Source organism: Ambystoma mexicanum, chromosome 6q (assembly GCF_040938575.1).
Source record: "Ambystoma mexicanum isolate Mex_15411 chromosome 6q, UKY_AmexF1_1, whole genome shotgun sequence".
NCBI lineage: Eukaryota > Metazoa > Chordata > Amphibia > Caudata > Ambystomatidae > Ambystoma > Ambystoma mexicanum.
This window is the reverse complement of record NC_090937.1, coordinates 1,651,546,400-1,651,564,437: the sequence shown is the minus strand read 5'-3', so window position 1 is coordinate 1,651,564,437 and position 18,038 is coordinate 1,651,546,400. Positions and strand designations below refer to the sequence as shown.

Here is an 18,038-nt window from a genome sequence, read left to right as displayed (position 1 = left end):
ATTTTCCTATTGTGTGGTTAAAATGATTTTCTATTTGCATTCCCTTTCCATTGCCCATGTGTTGTTCTCCTTGTGTGCTGACTAGTATTCCCTAAAAGCCCAGCCTGTCTTTCTAAACATAAGCAAGCAAATTCCCTGTCTTTCTATTTGTTTGCTATAGCAGTTGTGCTAAATAATTACAAACACATTCTTTCATTGTGCTTTAAAGCGAATTGCCCCATTCTTTGCTCACTCCCCATATTGTTTCTGTAAGCACCACACCAGATCCGTTTTTTACCTTGTATTCCCACTCCTTGCCACTGCCTTCCATCCAAAACTAACAAGCCTAGTGGATGTTTAGTAGGGGGGGTGATGGTTGCTGGGATTCAAGGATCATTTTGTGTGTGCATGCACTTCCTGTTTGTTTGCATTCATTTTCCCGGTGTTTGAACTGTGCTTTGATGGTAGTGGTGAACGAAGTAAAGTAAATCTTGGTACCATATATATTTGAGTTTTCTCAGTGTGCTGCTTGACCAAAAAGGATATTGCCTTTGTGTTGCTGCACCTTGGTGGCTGTTGTACTTTGTTTATTCATTTGACATTAAACAATAATATTTATTGATACACAACGGCCTGGTTCCTAGTCCATTCTGACACAGGGTGCTGGTGGAGGTTGGGTGTGAGATGGTTTAGAGGCCTCCTTAAAAAAGAATCTGGTTGTAGAAATAAAAAGCGTTTTATTCTGCGCCACATTCATTGCAGGGGAAGAGATCCCTGACTTGCTTGTGCCGTGTAATATTATATCTTGACACCAGAAAACCTGTAATGTTGGGGTTCTTATCCCTTAATAAGGAGTTGTTTGCATGTTCTTTTTTCTAGCCGGATGTGAATGACCTAAGACAGACCTGCCTGAGAATCGCCACATACATGCGTTTGTGTGTACTGATGTTAGACTATCCTCATGGAAACGGTTCACATGCAGGGAACTGAATATACGGAACAGTCGCCCCACCCGTTCCCTGTATCCTTCAGCACCCCCCCACCGCAAACAAGGAAGACCGCCACACAGAATACTCACACACAGATTTAACATTCACCCCAGTGTTTATTAGGTCATGTGAACTTTTAGAAGAGCAGGTTACGAAGGTCAAGGTTCACTTATAAGACCGACATCCGCCACAATGAAAGTTACTTAAACAGCAAGAAAGGACAGCCATGAAAATGAGAGATTGACAGGACGAGAGTATTCCTAACTGCACAGAGGTCACACAGGTGTGCGTTAAAATCAATATGGCCGGAATAACAAATTGGCCCCTGTGGATTAAATATAAACATAGAATTAAAAGGCACGTGAGGGTGAAGCCAAAAACAAAGTGAGCATTTACACGTGACGCCCCCCACCGAAGAAGCTGGGGGTCCCTCGGCTATAGGCAATATTGCTTCAGTATATACAACACGTTTCATATCCCCCCTGTTAGCGTTAGTGTGGCAAGAACCCACCTGGTCTACCCCTGAACATGTCTCGTCTCGTCGCACGCACCGGGCCTGGGACTCGCTCACTGGGATGCAGTCGCCCATTGGGACAGTCTCCTTGGGTGTAAAGGTGTCTTCACACCTCTGTATCATTATTTTTCAGTTGCAACACTAATATTTGGTCCATAACCACTCCAACCTCACTGTGGCGTAGTCCCTCACCTTAAGGTTCACCTGCAAGAGCCGTGCTCTGCTTCTTCTCCGTGCCGCCACACACCGGCGTGCTGCACAGTGTGCCGCAGGCCACCGCCTTTAGTGTGTGTACCTTGCAAGGTCCTAACCGCATTAAAAAAAGCACCTGACTTTTGGGGAAGAGAGCGGTCCATCCCCCATCATGCCTGCCATACTTAACCACGGTGATATGCTCATAGCTGCACAATCATAGAACATTTCTGGTCGCCATGCACAATATCTGCTAGTGCCACACTATCACCATTTAGGAGCCATACCTAGAAGGTTTCCCAAACAGTAGCCATGTGCAGGGGTGTTGCTAGGTCTTGAAAGGATCCGGGCTAGGCTAATGTCGGGACTGTCGGGACTGGGGGATAGCTAGCATTTTGGCTGTTGCTCCTATTCTATCCAGGGCTACAAACAAAAGACCCTGGGCTAAAGCCCCCCAAACACCACCCCTAGCAACGCTTCTGGCCATCTAGCTGCACGGCACACCATTATTTTATCATGCACCAGACATCGTTAGCACCTGCACTGGCATGCAATTGACACATCAACAAGAACACTGCAACCATGAACCATTAAGTTAACACAGGCTGCGGAAAGACCGACAGTAGTACGAGGCAACTCCTGACTTATGCTAGACACTTTGTGGCATTTCTGTGGATGGGTATAAGGCTACGCTCTCCTTAGACCACGGTTAACAATAGCAGGCTAAGTGAAGGGGATAGGTCTAGAAACACCTCTCACCAGAGCAGGCTAAGTGAATGGGATAGGTCTAGAAACACCTTTCACCAGAGCAGGCTAAGTGAAGGGGATAGGTCTAGAAACACCTTTCACCAGAGCAGGCTAAGTGAAGGGGATAGGTCTAGAAACACCTCTCACCAGAGCAGGCTAAGTGAATGGGATAGGTCTAGAAACACCTTTCACCAGAGCAGGCTAAGTGAAGGGGATAGGTCTAGAAACACCTTTCACCAGAGCAGGCTAAGTGAAGGGGATAGGTCTAGAAACACCTTTCACCAGAGCAGGCTAAGTGAAGGGGATAGGTCTAGAAACACCTTTCACCAGAGCAGGCAAGTGCATGGGGCATTCCCAGAAGCATCCGACATGAGAACAGGTTAAGTCTCTTAAAAGCTCCTTTAATGCACACACGCTAAGTGAATAGACATTGGGCCTCATTACACGGAAGGCCGTAAGGGTTAACGGTCACCGGTAATGGTACCGGTGACCGTTAACCCTTACCGCCTTGCTACGAGGTTGTTTAGCAGGCGTTAAAAACCAACCCGCAAAGGGACCAGGGTGCTAATTACGGTGCCGCAATTTGCGGCACCGTAATTAGCGCCTTCCCCATTCCTATAGAGCCCTATGGGGCAAAAATGGGAATGGGGAAGGGGGAATTACCGCCCCGCCAACCTTGGAATAGGGCAGTAATTCCCCTTTCCACCAAGGCGGTGCCGGTATTTTACCGGCATGGACCAAGGTGCTAATAGCACCTTGGTCCTCCGCCTACCGTGTAATGAGGCCCATTGCCAGTATCTCGCTTCATCCTTCTGGAGAACAGGCTAAGTGCTTAGAATCACACTTCATAGGAACAGGGTAAGTGAGTAGGGCGTTGTCAGTATCACACCTGAGCTTCATGAGAGTAGGCTGAAAGGATGGGATATTGACCGAAGCCCCCTGCTGGAGAACAGGCTAAGTGTATTTGGCACTCTTAGAAGCACGCTTCATGAGAACATGATTAGTTAATAGGGCTTTGTCACTATCACGCTTCATGGGAGATGGCTTAGGGATGGCAAATTGACAGAAGCCCTTTGCTGGAGAACAGGCACTCAGTTCATAGCAACAGGCTAAGTGAATAGGGCGTTATCAATATCACACCTGAGCTTCATGAGAGTAGGCTGAAAGGACGGGATATTGAGAGAAGCACCCTGCTGGAGAACAGGTAAGTGAATCGGGCGCTATCAGTATACATGTCACTCTTAGAAGCACACTTCATGAGAGCAGGCTAAGTGAATAGGGGACATTATCACGCTTCATGAGAAATGGCTCAGGGATGGGAAATTGACCGAGCCACCCACCCTCCCCCCACTTCAGAACATGCACTCAGTTCATAGGAACGGGCTAAGTGAGTAGGGCGTTCTCAGTGTCATACATGGGGTTCATGAGAGATGGCTCAGGGATGGGAACTTGACAGAAGTCCCCCATAAACGCGAGCTCTGGCCGGATATGCAGGATGCCGCAGAAGCCATGTTGGCTGTTTATGTTATTTTGCAGCTTTTCTATAGTTTTCTAGTTTATCTTACATTCATATTATCTTGATTATTGGTGTTTTTGGACAGGAATAAATCGTATGGGTCAGAATGATCCAGCAAGAATTTTCAGCGGAGGATCCTGGAGACGGAAGGGCAGTGATCGTTTTTGCCCATTTACCCAGGACTGAGCCCAAGGCTGCGACGCCCTTGCTTATTATGGTGGCCGAGCGACACGGAGGAACACCGCGAGGGCCAGCTTCTCCCCGCCTACGTGTCTGCGTGAGACACCCCCTGGCAGGTGAGCGCCCGCTGTTTAGTCCAAGCCTTCCTCTCCACTGGACCGGAGCTTCATCCACACCGTGCTAGGAGCTGAAGCGGCACGGCTGGCACCCAAGGGCCCTCGCAAGGTGGCCTATCAGTGTTTCTGGCACATACAGAAAATGTAGGCAGTGTCCAGGTCATGTCACATGCAGGGTCTGTGACTTGCTTTTCGCTAACGTGGGGTGGGCGGGCAGCCGTGCAGTGGACGTGGGCATTTCGTATCTGTTTGCATTAATAGTCCCTCCTGAGGTGCCTTTTCACTTTACACTACCAGGAGAGCAGGATGGGTGAGGGGCAAAGACTCAGAATGGGGGATGAGGAGGTTTCAGAGCAGGAGATTTGGTCGAAGCCAAATCCATCAAATTGTTTTGGCCGAATGTGGCTGCAAATATATGTGGCGGGTGGGTAAGGTTCACAATTGAGGTGCGGGTGCAAGGGGGAGATTCAGGGGTTCAACCCCACATATATTTGCGGCCAAATGGCTTAAAAGAAGAAAATAAACAATTTGATGGATTTGGACTCGACCAAATCCCCCCCGATGGAATCCTTTAGAACCGCACAATGGGGCCTCTAGAGGTTCCTGAGATGTCAATGATGAGAATGAACTTAGAACCATTGGCTCTGTGTTCCGATGACCTCTTACATCTTAAGTTAACACATTGTATTTTGTGTTTCTATGTGCGCAGTGGCCAAACTCAAAGAAGCACTCAACAAGGTAGGTCATGATCACCCCCACTTTAGGCGACCTGCACCAGGAGAGCATTTACGACCAATACAAATACTGTATCTACTTGGCCTCTAGATTCACCATCTCAGAAAGCGATGGCAGCCCAAGAAGCATGAGACAGAAGAGACCAGGCAGCAAGCCTTCTACAGCTATGTACTGACATCCGCGAGAAAGCCTTCTACAGCTATGTACTGACATCCGCGAGAAAGCCTTCTACAGCTATGTACTGACATCCGCGAGAAAGCTTTCTCCAGCTCTGTACTGACACCAGGCAGCAAGCCTTCTACAGCTATGTACTGACACCCCGGAGCAGCCTTCTCCAGCTATGTACTGAAACCCGGGAGCAGCCTTCTACAGCTATGTACTGACATCCGCGAGAAAGCCTTCTAGAGCTATGTACTGACATCCACGAGAAAGCCTTCTACAACTATGTACTGACATCCGCGAGAGAGCCTTCTACAGCTATGTACTGACATCCACGAGAAAGCCTTCTACAGCTATGTACTGACATCCGCGAGAAAGCCTTCTACAGCTATGTACTGACATCCGCGAGAAAGCCTTCAACAGCTATGTACTGACATCCACGAGAAAGCCTTCTACAGCTATGTACTGACATCCGCGAGAAAGCTTTCTCCAGCTCTGTACTGACACCAGGCAGCAAGCCTTCTACAGCTATGTACTGACACCCGGGAGCAGCCTTCTACAGCTATGTACTGACACCCGGGAGCAGCCTTCTCCAGCTATGTACTGACACCCGGGAGCAGCCTTCTACAGCTATGTACTGACACCCGGGAGCAGCCTTCTCCAGCTCTGTACTGACACCCGGGAGCAAGACTGGGCTGCACACCAGACACGCCCCACCCCGCCTACAGATTAGAAAAGACCAAAAGACACCCCTCTTCAGGGAATATCTCATCAGCCCACCATAGGGACCACTTATGCTCTAACCCTCTCTGCTCCTCCAATGCCGCACCTCCCTCCCTGTACAGGATCTGACATCGACCCCCCCATGTACAGTGCTCCCCATACATACATACCATGGGCACAGGCTCGACCGACTGACTTCCATAAACTTCAAAACCTGCCCCATTCCCTTTTTCCGATATGAGTCGACTCTCACCTTATTGTGCCTTCAAGACTTGCCTTAACTTCCAATCTTCTGCATCAATGTGACATCCCCTCTCCCTCCCAGTACTGCTTTTCTATGCATTTCCTGTAGAACCAGTAGATCCCCCCTCTTTCCTGACTTGCCTCCCTCTGAGTCTAAACCTTTTTGGACTCATACCTCATCCACCCCCTCTGACTGACTCTCTGACCAACCACATATTCCAATTTCTTCAATTCTGTCTCTTTCTGTCTCTGTCTCTGTCTGTCTCTCTGTCTGTCTGTCTCTCTCTCTCTCTCTCTCTCTCTCTCTCTCTCTTTCTCTCTCTCTCTCTAGTGATTGCTTTTTAATCTCACAATACAGGTGATACAGTCCCTTTTGAGAGGTGGCTGTCCCTGACTCCTTCCCCACATCCCTCTCAACTGGCAATATTTATATAGTGATGACGTTGTCTGGATTCTCTACCTCCTCCGGTCTTCTCGGGCATTCCTGCCTTGGGCGCCATTTGCCCCCGTTCTCTCTTTCTGTTGACTGATTGGTTGATTGAGATATTTGTATGCAGCTGCAGGTGCAGGTGTTATAACATTAACTCAACAATGGATTACCACATCAGGGAACATTACTATGCGGTCCTAGACCATGGGGCCTCATTGCGAGGTGGCCGGCGAGGGGTTAACGGTGAAGGTAATGGTGCCGGCCCCGTTAACCCCTTACCACCATATTACGAATCTGCTCGCGGGTCCCGCAAAGGGTGCCTGGTAAAACCAGGTGCCCTTACCGGGTACCGCTAGCAGACCAGGGAGCTAACAACGGGCCCATTATTAACGGGCCCGTTGTTAGCTCCCTCCTCATTCCCATTGAGCCCTATGGGGGCTTGAATGGGAATGGGGAAGGTCCGGGTTCCTCGAATGAGGAATTACCAGGTCCTCCAAGGTATAATGGCCCGGTAAATCCTCATTTGAGGAACCCGGACCCGGTATGCGGTATGGAGGTAACCATACCACAAATTGCGGCATGGTTACCTCGAACCTTGGAATGAGGCCCCATGTATCCTTAACCCTATTTGAACGGATAGGTTTCTAGTTTTTTTCAAAACCGAGACAAGGGGCCTCATAACCCCCTACCACTGCATTCCGAGGTCCCTTAGCGGGTCCCACTAAAGCCAGCTGGTTTTACCAGCCGCAAGTAGCGGGAGCTGCTAAGGGACCAGGGAGCTAATAGCTTGCCCGCTATTTGCGGGCCCGTTATTAGCTCCTTCCCCATTCCCATTGAGCCCTATGGGGCCTCGAATGGGAATGGGGAATGGTTTTCAGAATGGGGACTTACCGGGTCCTCCAAGGTTGGAATGACCCGGTAAATCCCCATTCCGACTACCCGGACCCGGACACGACTTTGGAGACAGCCATGGTGCTAATAGGCTGCCTTCAAAGTCATAATGACCCCCAAGGACTCTACTTTCCGAATCCCTGATGGAAGGTTGTTCCACACTTTTATGTCAGTATATCTGTGATCTCCTCTGTACACACAAAGGGAGGGAAGTGGAAGCCAATAGAGACTTGCCCTTTGATCTGTAGATGCCCTTTCATCCTCCTTCGCCATAGCTACCTCGTGCCACCACCTTTACCCACTATAGAAACTCTTCTCCCTCCTCGCTTTCCCGAAATAAAGAGTTGTACTCCTTTTTTCTATCACAGTCCTCCTTCACGCTTTCCTTCCCGCCACTTCCTTGCCTGACGGCCTAACATTCTCCTTCCGTTTGATTTTTTAGTATATATTTCTAGTATTTCTATGACAAACACTGTTATTGGCAACTAGTGGGTTTATTGTGCAAGCCACATGCGTGGGCTGACATTTGATGTCGCTTCTGCTTTAGCACAGCTTGTCCGCATCCTCCTTCAGTGCCAGGACCTGCCATGAATAAAGAGGAGCGGGCTCTGTCCAAGTGGCATCAAATGGCACGGGCGAGAGTAGAGCACAAATATCAACCATCTGCCGTAAGACATTACGAGGGGTGAGAGGATGCAGGCGGATGAGGCGGTGTGGTGACTGCCTCACAGGAAGTGTGATGCGCGTGTCCTATCGGAGGAAGGATATTAGCACTGCTGACCCGGCATGCTGATTCTTATAGCTTTGCATTGTAATCCCTACAGTTACCACCCTCCTGGGGATACAGACCCTGGCTTTGGACCAGAGCGGAAAGTGAGATTGGAGAGCCGTATCAGACAGCCCCATTAGCTTTGTTTCAATAATAAAAAAAGGGGATCTATATGGCACATATAGGAATAGGAGAACACATATGCTTCAGTATGCTGAGACATCAACACCCATTGCACAAGCAAACCCCTTAACAGAAACAAATACATATGTAATCAGCAGAAACCCTACATTATGCTGCATGTGTTCAGCCTTGGCTGGCAAGTGGCCATTTCGACACTGTTTTGGCAGTGGAGTGTCCCCCAACCAATATCTAGTTCACAAAGAACTTCCTCAACAAAACCAAGAACCATTGGAGGCACCCTTTCCCCCCAGAAAGTTGCCGCCATGCTGGTCTGGCGTGGCGTATTCATGAACCAACGAAGTAATGACGCGTAGCTCTGTGTTTTGTACATCCATGGCTGAGAATCTTTGGGGGGTGATGGTAAGAACCTGTCTGTCTGGAAAGAAAGAAATCGGTGAGATGTGCTGCTACTGTAACCCATTCACATCATTGATCCCTTCTTCAATGTCCAACCTAGGGATTCCGTGTGCGAGGATTCTCCTTTTATCATTTGCATCCTCCAGGGCGGCGACACATCCCTTCACTTGATTTTGAAGGTCAGATGTTGCTTCCATGCGCTTGAGAGCACAGTCCTTTTCATCCACCCAAACAGAACCAAGTCCTGAGTTTGTGTACAAATATCCTTTACCATTTGAATTCTTAAGTGTCACGATTGGGGTTATAGCGGGCACTCTGTTATCCCCAATCCAGGAGGCCATTACGGTGCCAGTTCATCAGGTCTGGGATGGGGTCCACATCCTACTGTCTCTGGCGTCCCATGTTCATTTCGCTCGTTGGGAGAAGGCCACCTTGTCCGTCCTGCGGGCATGGGCAACATCAGGCCTCGTTCCTCGACTCGAGCTGCGGGATCATGACTGCGCCATCAAGGGAGACCCGGGCATCATCTTCTGGAAGAATTCAACACATGCAGGTTATTTCAGAGAATAAAAAGGAAGAGAAACCTAACATAACATAAAATAACCTAAAACAAATTGTTTATCTTGATATATGATATGACATGATATGCTCATACGCAAGTGCATGGAGAAGGGAAAAGGGGTAAAGTGCATGGAAGGGGGAGAAGTGGAAAGTGCAGAACAGAGGAGAACAGAATAAATAATAAGTGACATAAATAAATAAATACAGGCAATGAAGAGGTGGTGGTGCAGCCAGCACGTGGCCTGGCCAGATAGGGTGTATCTGATAAGTGCAGAAGAAAGGTGGGGGGCAGTATGAGCACAGATACAGACCCCAGTGCAGTGGGTGGCCCGTAGGCAGTGCAGGAGGGAGGCAGGGTGAGCAGGTACCTGGGCCAGAAGGACAGTGGGTGGCCAGGTGAACTGTGCCAAGAGAGAAAACAGGTCAGCAGGGGGGAAGAGAGGCAAAAGAAAAAGAGAAGAGGAAGGTCTTGAGGTGCGTCCGGAACCCAGAGATGGTTCTCCTCAAGTTTCAAGGTGGCAGGGAGACTGTTCCAAAGGGAGGCCCCAGCCGAAGACAGAGATCTACCCCCAGCTCGTTTCTTTTCCCCCTGAAGGATTTTGAAGTAGAGGAGCTAAGGGCACGGGAGGAGAGGTATTTATGGAGGGATAGTTGAAGGTATATTGGACCCAGGCCCCAGAAAGCCTTTTAGGTCAATGCAGAGGGTTTTAAATTTAATCCTTGCATCCACTGGGAGCCAATGAAGGGATTTCCGAGCTGCAGAGATACGATCCCAGGGCTTGACGCCAAGGACAAGTCTCACAGTCCTGTTCTGGATTAGTTGTAGAAGGCAGAGAGTGGAGGCAGGTAGATTTAGAAAGAGGCTGTTACTACTGTAACAACCTGAGAGAACCAGAGCTTGGAAGCTAGTGAGCTTCTGGGGGAAGGAGAGGAAAGGGAGAGTATCTCTGAGGAGGTGAAGTAAGAAGTTTGACTTTTTATAGGCGTCTGAAATGTGGGCGGAGAAGGAAAGTGTGGAGTCAAAGATGACCCCGAGGTTCTTAGCCTAGCAGGTGGGGGTAGGAAGAGGACCAAGGGCGGCCGGCAGAGAGTGAGGGGAAAGGATGGTGAAGGTGTACCAATGAGAAGGATCTGAGTCTTGTTGGCATTTAGACAAAGATTGTTGGCAGTACACCAATTTTGAATGGCGATTAGGCAATCAGAGATGAGGGAGGGAGAGGAGGTGGCCGAGGGCAGCCAGAAAATGAGTTGGGTGTCGTCAGCATAGAACTGGAATTTTAAGCAGAAAATGGAAATGCAGTAGGCGAGAGTTGCCAGGTATTGCTTAAAAAGCAAGGATGAGAGATAAGACCCCTGGGGAACACCACAGGTAGAGAGGGAGATCAATAAAAGGAAAGACCCAAGTTGTTCCTGGGAGGGTCGATCAGAAATGAAAGAGGTCAGCCAGGCCAGCCCCTGATCAGTGATACCCAGGTTGTCACAAAGATGGTTGAGAGACAAGTCCTATCACAGAATGAGCCCATCAGTAGAAGTACCAGTGTTCCGGGTGTTGCAAGGAGCCAACTAAAAGACTGTCTGAGAAAATGCCCTTCTGTCTCATCTCATAATCAAACAAAAACGGCTCTTCAATAGGAAGTAAAGGCACAATTGGTGGCAGGGAAGGGGCAAGCCAAACACATTTCCAAGAATGTACTCCCCAAACACACTGTGACCAGGCCAGTCCCATGGCTTTGCAAAACATGGGGTGAGTGGTCTTTCGTCATACAATTCATACCCATTCCTGGCCCTGAGGGAGGAAGGCAACTGGGTGGGGTCCAAACCCTGTCCCTTCCCTCTCTGCCAGTTTATATGTTGACAATAACAAAGTAGCAGGTGTTGCCAAAGTAATTGGTAGTTGGTTGGTGGCAAATGGAACAAAGTTTCCAAAAGTTAATAAGTTGCTGCGTAAATGCGTTCGAAAAAAGGAAGAGTGCAGTTTAGCCGATCGCGTTGTAATTACAACGTGATCGGCTAAACAGCACCCTTCCTTTTTTCGAACGCATTTACGCGGCAACTTGTTAACTTTTGGAAACTTTGTATCATTTGCCACCAACCAACTACCAATTACTTTGGCAACACCTGCTACAGAATATTCCTAAATCTCCTCACTACCTAAATACAAATGGATTTCCCATATTTTGGAGTCTTTAACCTGAAGAACATGCATCTAAGCATTGTGTGGTAACACACGACTAACCAGTACCTTGCTCAGTATTAGTCAGATAACAGTAATATGCTTTTTGGTTGATATTTACTTATTTTTATATCCACACGCCCTGAGGACGGCCCGGAAGGGTTGAAACACGTGTTGAGGTTTTATGCTGGCACTTCATGTTTTCAATTATTTTCTGGAATCACAATCTGTGAAGTTTATGTTCATATGTACACACTGTATGACATATGATGCCTTATAATAACATATGAAACCATAAGTGGCTACGTTACAGTTTCTTTTTCTAGACATTCTTCGTTTTTTAAAGTGGTTAATCATTTTAAACTGGTTGGAAGCGCAGACAGTGAAGACGCTTCAGTCTTTTGCCATTACCGACATCTTGGAAAGGCCGACATTATTAATTACATGAGAGCCTTAATGAGCTCAGACTTAGTGTTCAATGGAGACAACAACCCTGGAAACATGGAAGGGAGAGCACGTTCCACCAAATGCCACTGCATTCCACCGTATTCCACATGCCCGACAGCGTGGGCCATGTTTGAGCTGTTATAAAGCCTCCCTCATAGACGTGGGCTGATATGGCGATCATGAAGCACAACAGCTGTCACAGAACTAAGCATGTCAGATGGGGTAGATTTGACCGAATTGTTTTACATAATGGAGAAGTAACCAGATCTATTTGACCAAATATCGAAATTAACTTTTTACTTTTTAAACTTTCTTTTTTCTTAGTGAGGGGGGAGAACCCCCACAACCTTCCATCCTGGCCCACACAGCCTTAGGCTCCTCCAGGCCCTATCGCCCACCTTGGGACCACAGAACGTTATGTTCTCCTGACACGAGTTCATGAAAAATTTGGAACCACAAAGGTAGCCCAAAAATAACTCTTATATTTCATAAACAGTCACTGCTTAGAAAAAAGTCTGCCTTTCTCTGGTATAGACCTGGGTGTCAAGCGTCCACCTCAAGCTGAGCCACAGGAAGACCGAATGTGCCATCACCAGCAATGCTTCTGAGAATAGATGAAGGCTGAGGGCTCTCCCCCAGGCGGCCGCCGACACCACGTCCTTCTGTTCTACCATCTACATCAAGGCTCACATTGCCAGAGAACCTAAAACAGCCTTCTAGTAGCCTCTCTGACCAGGGTGAAGCACCTTATCCTAACCTCTGACTCCAGGACTGTCATCCAAGCCCTTGTCCTCTCCCTCATGGACAGTTGCAGTGCCCTCCTCAATGTATCCTCACTGGCCTCGCTGAAAGCCAGCCAGCGTGCTGCAGCCCACTTCAGAAAGGAGCTTAACTTGTCCTCATCACACCTACACACAAGGGGCAGCACACGCTGCCACTACAGCCCTGTGTCAAGCTCAAGACAGTCGGCATCACACACACGCATACACACACACGCGAGCGCGCGTCGACTAAGGCACTTGGTGACAAACTGCCCATGTCCAGATGGCGTGCAAGCAGCCTCCGCAGTGCAGGGCTGGGAATGCGACAAAGAAACAGAACAAGAAAACAACCCTTTTCCTGCGATTGACTGAGTCTGCACAAACAACTTGACACACATCAGGGTGGCCCCTTCCTCACACTTTTCAGAAAGGGAATGCATTCTATAAACTTCAGAAAACATCTCATCAGCTGCTGATTTGAGACTCCAGCATGAGAGCCTTGCTTCAGCTTTGGCACTCTCAATTGAGTACGCAAATACACCCTCCCCCATTCCAAGCACTCTAGAAACCCCAAACAATAACACACATCATATGAAAGGCGCGTGTCCTACTCGCAGGACTGCCCCCGCGTCGCCAATCGCTGCCACCCTAGTTCTTTTCCTTTTTCAGTTCTCACTGCACGATCCCGATGGCAGGAAAAAAAGATGGGCAGAGGCCATCGACAACAAAGGCCATTTGTGGGCGTCACAGGTTGCGGATTACCTTTTCAGTTTAGTAAACAAGCTGTAATACTCAATATCAACCACTAGATGGTGGACTATGCATAGCATCTGAATATAAAACAGACGCAGACAGCTGATAAAATTCTGCAGTATTTGCAATAGCGAGGGCCTCAGCATTTTAGCTGCTAGAATGCAGCCTGAATACCCATGCAGAGCACCCGCTGCCTTACAGCCACCTAGCCATGGCCTCCTGCCTGGCAAGGGCATTACAGTGAGTGTGGTAGGTGAGTGTGGGTACTCACAGAAGAGGCGACAACGCATGTCACGACCGGTGGTAGCACTATCAGTCTAATGTTGTACCCAAGCTCCTCCCCATTTTTAGAAAACGCCCCCTTTCCTTGTTTTTGAGCCTTAATTTTACCCCCCCATATTTCCGAAAACAAGGAGCCGGTAGCGTCCGTTACACCACCCTTATGCCTAAAAACACACAGATTGCCAGTCATATTTCTTTAAGATTCTTTTTTCTTTGGTCTAAATAGATTGTTCTTACTAAAAGGTTTACAGGCTTCCTTTCCTTTGATTCCTTTTAAGGAAAATTGTCTTTTTTTAATGTGACATAGGTATGTAGGTTGGTCCTTTTAGATGGGATCGGGATTGTCCAGGTTTTGGAGCCTCAGCCCAATAACGTCCTACTGGCTAAACACATATAGCTGTGTTTTGCCTAAGAAAATCTAATTTATTGTATTGGTTTTGTCTCACTGAAAACTGTGTTCACCTTTGGTTGCCTATAGACTGGGCCTTACAGATAAATGCAAAAATGCACATAGGTTGTTACAGGGATTTTGGCCCCATTGTACCTCTACCTGAAGTCTACATAGATTGCACTGAACTCTCACATCTCCTGTCCGAGTGCCTTCTGAAGTGTAATGGCTCACAGTTCCTGTCTGAGCGCCTTCTGAAGTGTAATGGCTCAAAGCTCCTGTCCTCTCCTGTACGACCACCTTCTGAAGTGTAATGACTCACATCTCCTGTCCGAGCGCCTTCTGAAGTGTAATGGCTCACAGTTCCTGTTCGAGCGCCTTCTGAAGTGTAATGGCTCACAGCTCCTGTCCGAGAGCCTTCTGAAGTGTAATGGCTCACATCTCCTGTCCTCTCCTGTCCGAGCGCCTTCTGAAGTGTAATGGCTCACAGCTTTTGTCCGAGCGCCTTCTGAAGTGTAATGGCTCACAGCTCCTGTCCGAGAGCCTTCTGAAGTGTAATGGCTCACATCTCCTGTCCTCTCCTGTCCGACCACCTTCTGAAGTGTAATGGCTCACATCTCCTGTCCGAGCGCCTTCTGAAGTGTAATGGCTCACAGTTCCTGTTCGAGCGCCTTCTGAAGTGTAATGGCTCACAGCTCCTGTCCGAGAGCCTTCTGAAGTGTAATGGCTCACATCTCCTGTCCTCTCCTGTCCGAGCGCCTTCTGAAGTGTAATGGCTCACAGCTTCTGTCCGAGCGCCTTCTGAAGTGTAATGGCTTACAGCTTCTGTCCGAGCGCCTTCTGAAGTGTAATGGCTCACAGCTCTTGTCCGAGCGCCTTCTGAAGTGTAATGGCTCACATCTCCTGTCCTCTCCTGTCCGACCGCCTTCTGAAGTGTAATGGCTCACATCTCCTGTCCTCTCCTGTCCGACTGGCTTCTGAAGTGTAATGGCTCACATCTCCAGTCCGAGCGCCTTCTGAAGTGTAATGGCTCACAGCACCTGTCCGAGCGCCTTCTGAAGTGTAATGGCCCACAGCTCCTGTCCGAGCGCCTTCTGAAGTGTAATGGCTCACAGCTCCTGTCTGAGCGCCTTCTGAAGTGTAAGGGCTCACAGCTCTTGTCCGAGCGCCTTTTGAAGTGTAATGGCTGGAGGAGTTCTGCGGGTCTGGGGCACAGATTAACTTTTTGTTTTTGTTAAGAAAAAAAATAATTGTGGCCAGTGTTCTGCAAAGTTTGTGAGCCCTCTACGATGAATGAGAGGTGCCCCTTTTCTGCGGAAAACATCTCCCATTAACAATATTATTTATGAATTAGTGCTACCCCAGGAGGAGCGTCTGTGCTTTGCATCCTTTGAGTGCAAGGCTGCAGCCTGGGAATTGCCCTGTGACTGAGTTGAGTGAAGTTGTCTCTGTCAGCGATAAACACGCGTCACGTATCTGCATTACCCACATTACATTGCAGTTTGCTTGTTCCAAAAAAGCATACTAGTGATAAACAGTCTTGTAGTGTTGATGGCGAGTGCTGGTGTTAGTCGAGTGTAGAGGGCAGTACGTGTATTGCATTTTTAATACAAACACAGAAACCAACTACAAAAGGACCTACCTACATCAGACATTCAGGGGGATATAATGGCTTCATCTGCCCAAAGAAATTACATTGTTTTCTTGAAAGCTTTCCATCCTCTCCCCACCCCATCACCCCATCACTGCCGAACTCTTTAGCGCGTTTCACCCATAAACACCAAATAAATGTAGAGGGAGGAAAAAAGGCACCCCTTTCCTTGAAAATCGAGGCAGCTCATCTCCTCGATTTCAAGTCGAAAAAGCCCCACATTTTTTGGGGACCAGGATGCGTGCCACAAACATTTGTCAGTGCCACCACAGGGATGTCACGCCTTCTTTTCCTGCCAATCTTGAAATGTCCAAGTGCCTCCTTACAAGTTTGGCGGTATTCCAGTGGTAAAGCTGCCAAAATACCAGCAAACTCAATTCTCGTTAGTGCCATTTGGTCCCATGCACTTAACATGGTATTACAAGTGGTAATTCTTCATTTTTGGAGTCCATTTAGTGTTTTCTGGTGAATTTACCGCTAGTAGTATTACGTGCAGTTAATCCACTTTTCCTCCGAAAATGGACATATTTTCTGCGCCGTAATACAGCAGACAGAAAATCTGCCAAAATGATTATTTGGCAATGCCAGAAAAGTGGCGGTAATGGAATTATCGCCACTTTATTCCCACACCGCCAACCTTGTCATGGGGCTCGCCTTTTGGTTTGAATGGACCAAAGCCTGAAGGCCAAATGCTTATTTGCCAGCCCCAAAACCCTGAGCGCAGGTGGCACTAACGCAACGCCTGGAAAACGAGGGTGGACCAGTCGCAAGGACGTTCTGAGAGGCACCCCCAGGCCGATTGGATTCATCCGAGCGAACTCGCGGTGTGGTGCTGCCGTCCCACCCCTGAGCAAACGGGTTCCTTGAGCTGTTCTTGGCTCACCTATTGGTGACTGTGGGCAAGCAGTCAACTTTCAGGAGGCAAGCAGACACAGACACGACTACAGGATAACACAGTGTTACTTGGAAGGAATGACTGTCCACAGAGAGAGTTTTAGGAATGGATACTTAATATCTGGGAGAGACAGCAGGAAGCTGAAGAAACACAAAAAAACACAAAGAAGGACGTTTTTAGATAATGAATAGATACAGAAATAGAGGCCTAGACGGAAGAAGCTGGATGTGCAGATAAGATGTGTGATGAAGGCAGTGCGGCAAGGGGAGAACTGCAGTGTGAGGTGTGATGAAGGCGGTGCGGCACCTGGAGGACTGCAGTGTGTGGTGTGATGAAGGCGGTGCGGCAAGGGGAGGACTGCAGTGTGAGGTGTGATGAAGGCGGTGGGGCACCTGGAGGACTGCATTGTGAGGTGTGATGAAGGTGGTGCGGTAAGCGGAGGACTGCTGTGTGAGGTGTGATGAAGGCAGTGCGGCAATGGGAGGACTGCAGTGTGAGGTGTGATAAAGGCGGTGCGGCACCTGGAGGACTGCAGTGTGGGGTGTGATGAAGGCGGTGCAGCAAGTGGAGGACTGCATTGTGAGGTGTGATGAAGGTGGTGTGGTAAGCGGAGGACTGCTGTGTGAAGTGTGATGAAGGCAGTGCGGCAAGGGGAGAACTGCATTGTGAGGTGTGATGAAGGTGGTGCGGCAAGGGGAGGACTGCATTGTGAAGTGTGATGAAGGTGGCGCAGCAAGAGGAGGACTGCAGTGTGAGGTGTGATGAAGGCGGTGCGGCACCTGGAGGACTGCAGTGTGTGGTGTGATGAAGGCGGTGCAGCAGGTGGAGGACTGCATTGTGAGGTGTGATGAAGGCGGTGCGGCAAGGGGAGGACTGCAGTGTGAGGTGTGATGAAGGCGGTGGGGCACCTGGAGGACTGCATTGTGAGGTGTGATGAAGGTGGTACGGTAAGCGGAGGACTGCTGTGTGAGGTGTGATGAAGGCAGTGCGGCAAGGGGAGGACTGCAGTGTGAGGTGTGATGAAGGCGGTGCGGCACCTGGAGGACTGCAGTGTGGGGTGTGATGAAGGCGGTGCAGCAAGTGGAGGACTGCATTGTGAGGTGTGATGAAGGTGGTGTGGTAAGCGGAGGACTGCTGTGTGAGGTGTGATGAAGGCAGTGCGGCAAGGGGAGAACTGCATTGTGAGGTGTGATGAAGGTGGTGCGGCAAGGGAAGGACTGCATTGTGAAGTGTGATGAAGGGGGCGCAGCAAGGGGAGGACTGCAGTGTGAGGTGTGATGAAGGCAGTGCGGCAAGGGGAGGACTGCAGTGTGAGGTGTGATGAAGGCGGTGCGGCACCTGGAGGACTGCAGTGTGGGGTGTGATGAAGGCAGTGCAGCAGGTGGAGGACTGCATTGTGAGGTG

The 18,038-nt window shown here is 48.9% G+C and overlaps 1 protein-coding gene across 2 annotated transcripts in view; it reads right to left on the bottom strand.

The window, feature by feature from the left end:
* Positions 1–1,064: 1,064 nt before the first annotated feature.
* LOC138516982 (drebrin-like) overlaps positions 1,065–18,038 on the bottom strand; it is a 716,984-nt gene continuing 700,010 nt past the window's right edge. The window contains exon 14 of one of the 2 annotated variants that reach the window (XM_069632471.1): positions 1,065–9,250. In XM_069632471.1, coding sequence (XP_069488572.1) covers positions 9,183–9,250 — 68 coding nt within the window. In that variant the 3' untranslated portion in view covers positions 1,065–9,182. Of the gene's footprint in view, positions 9,254–18,038 lie in introns of both variants that reach the window. The other variant, XM_069632470.1, reaches the window with a different exon arrangement.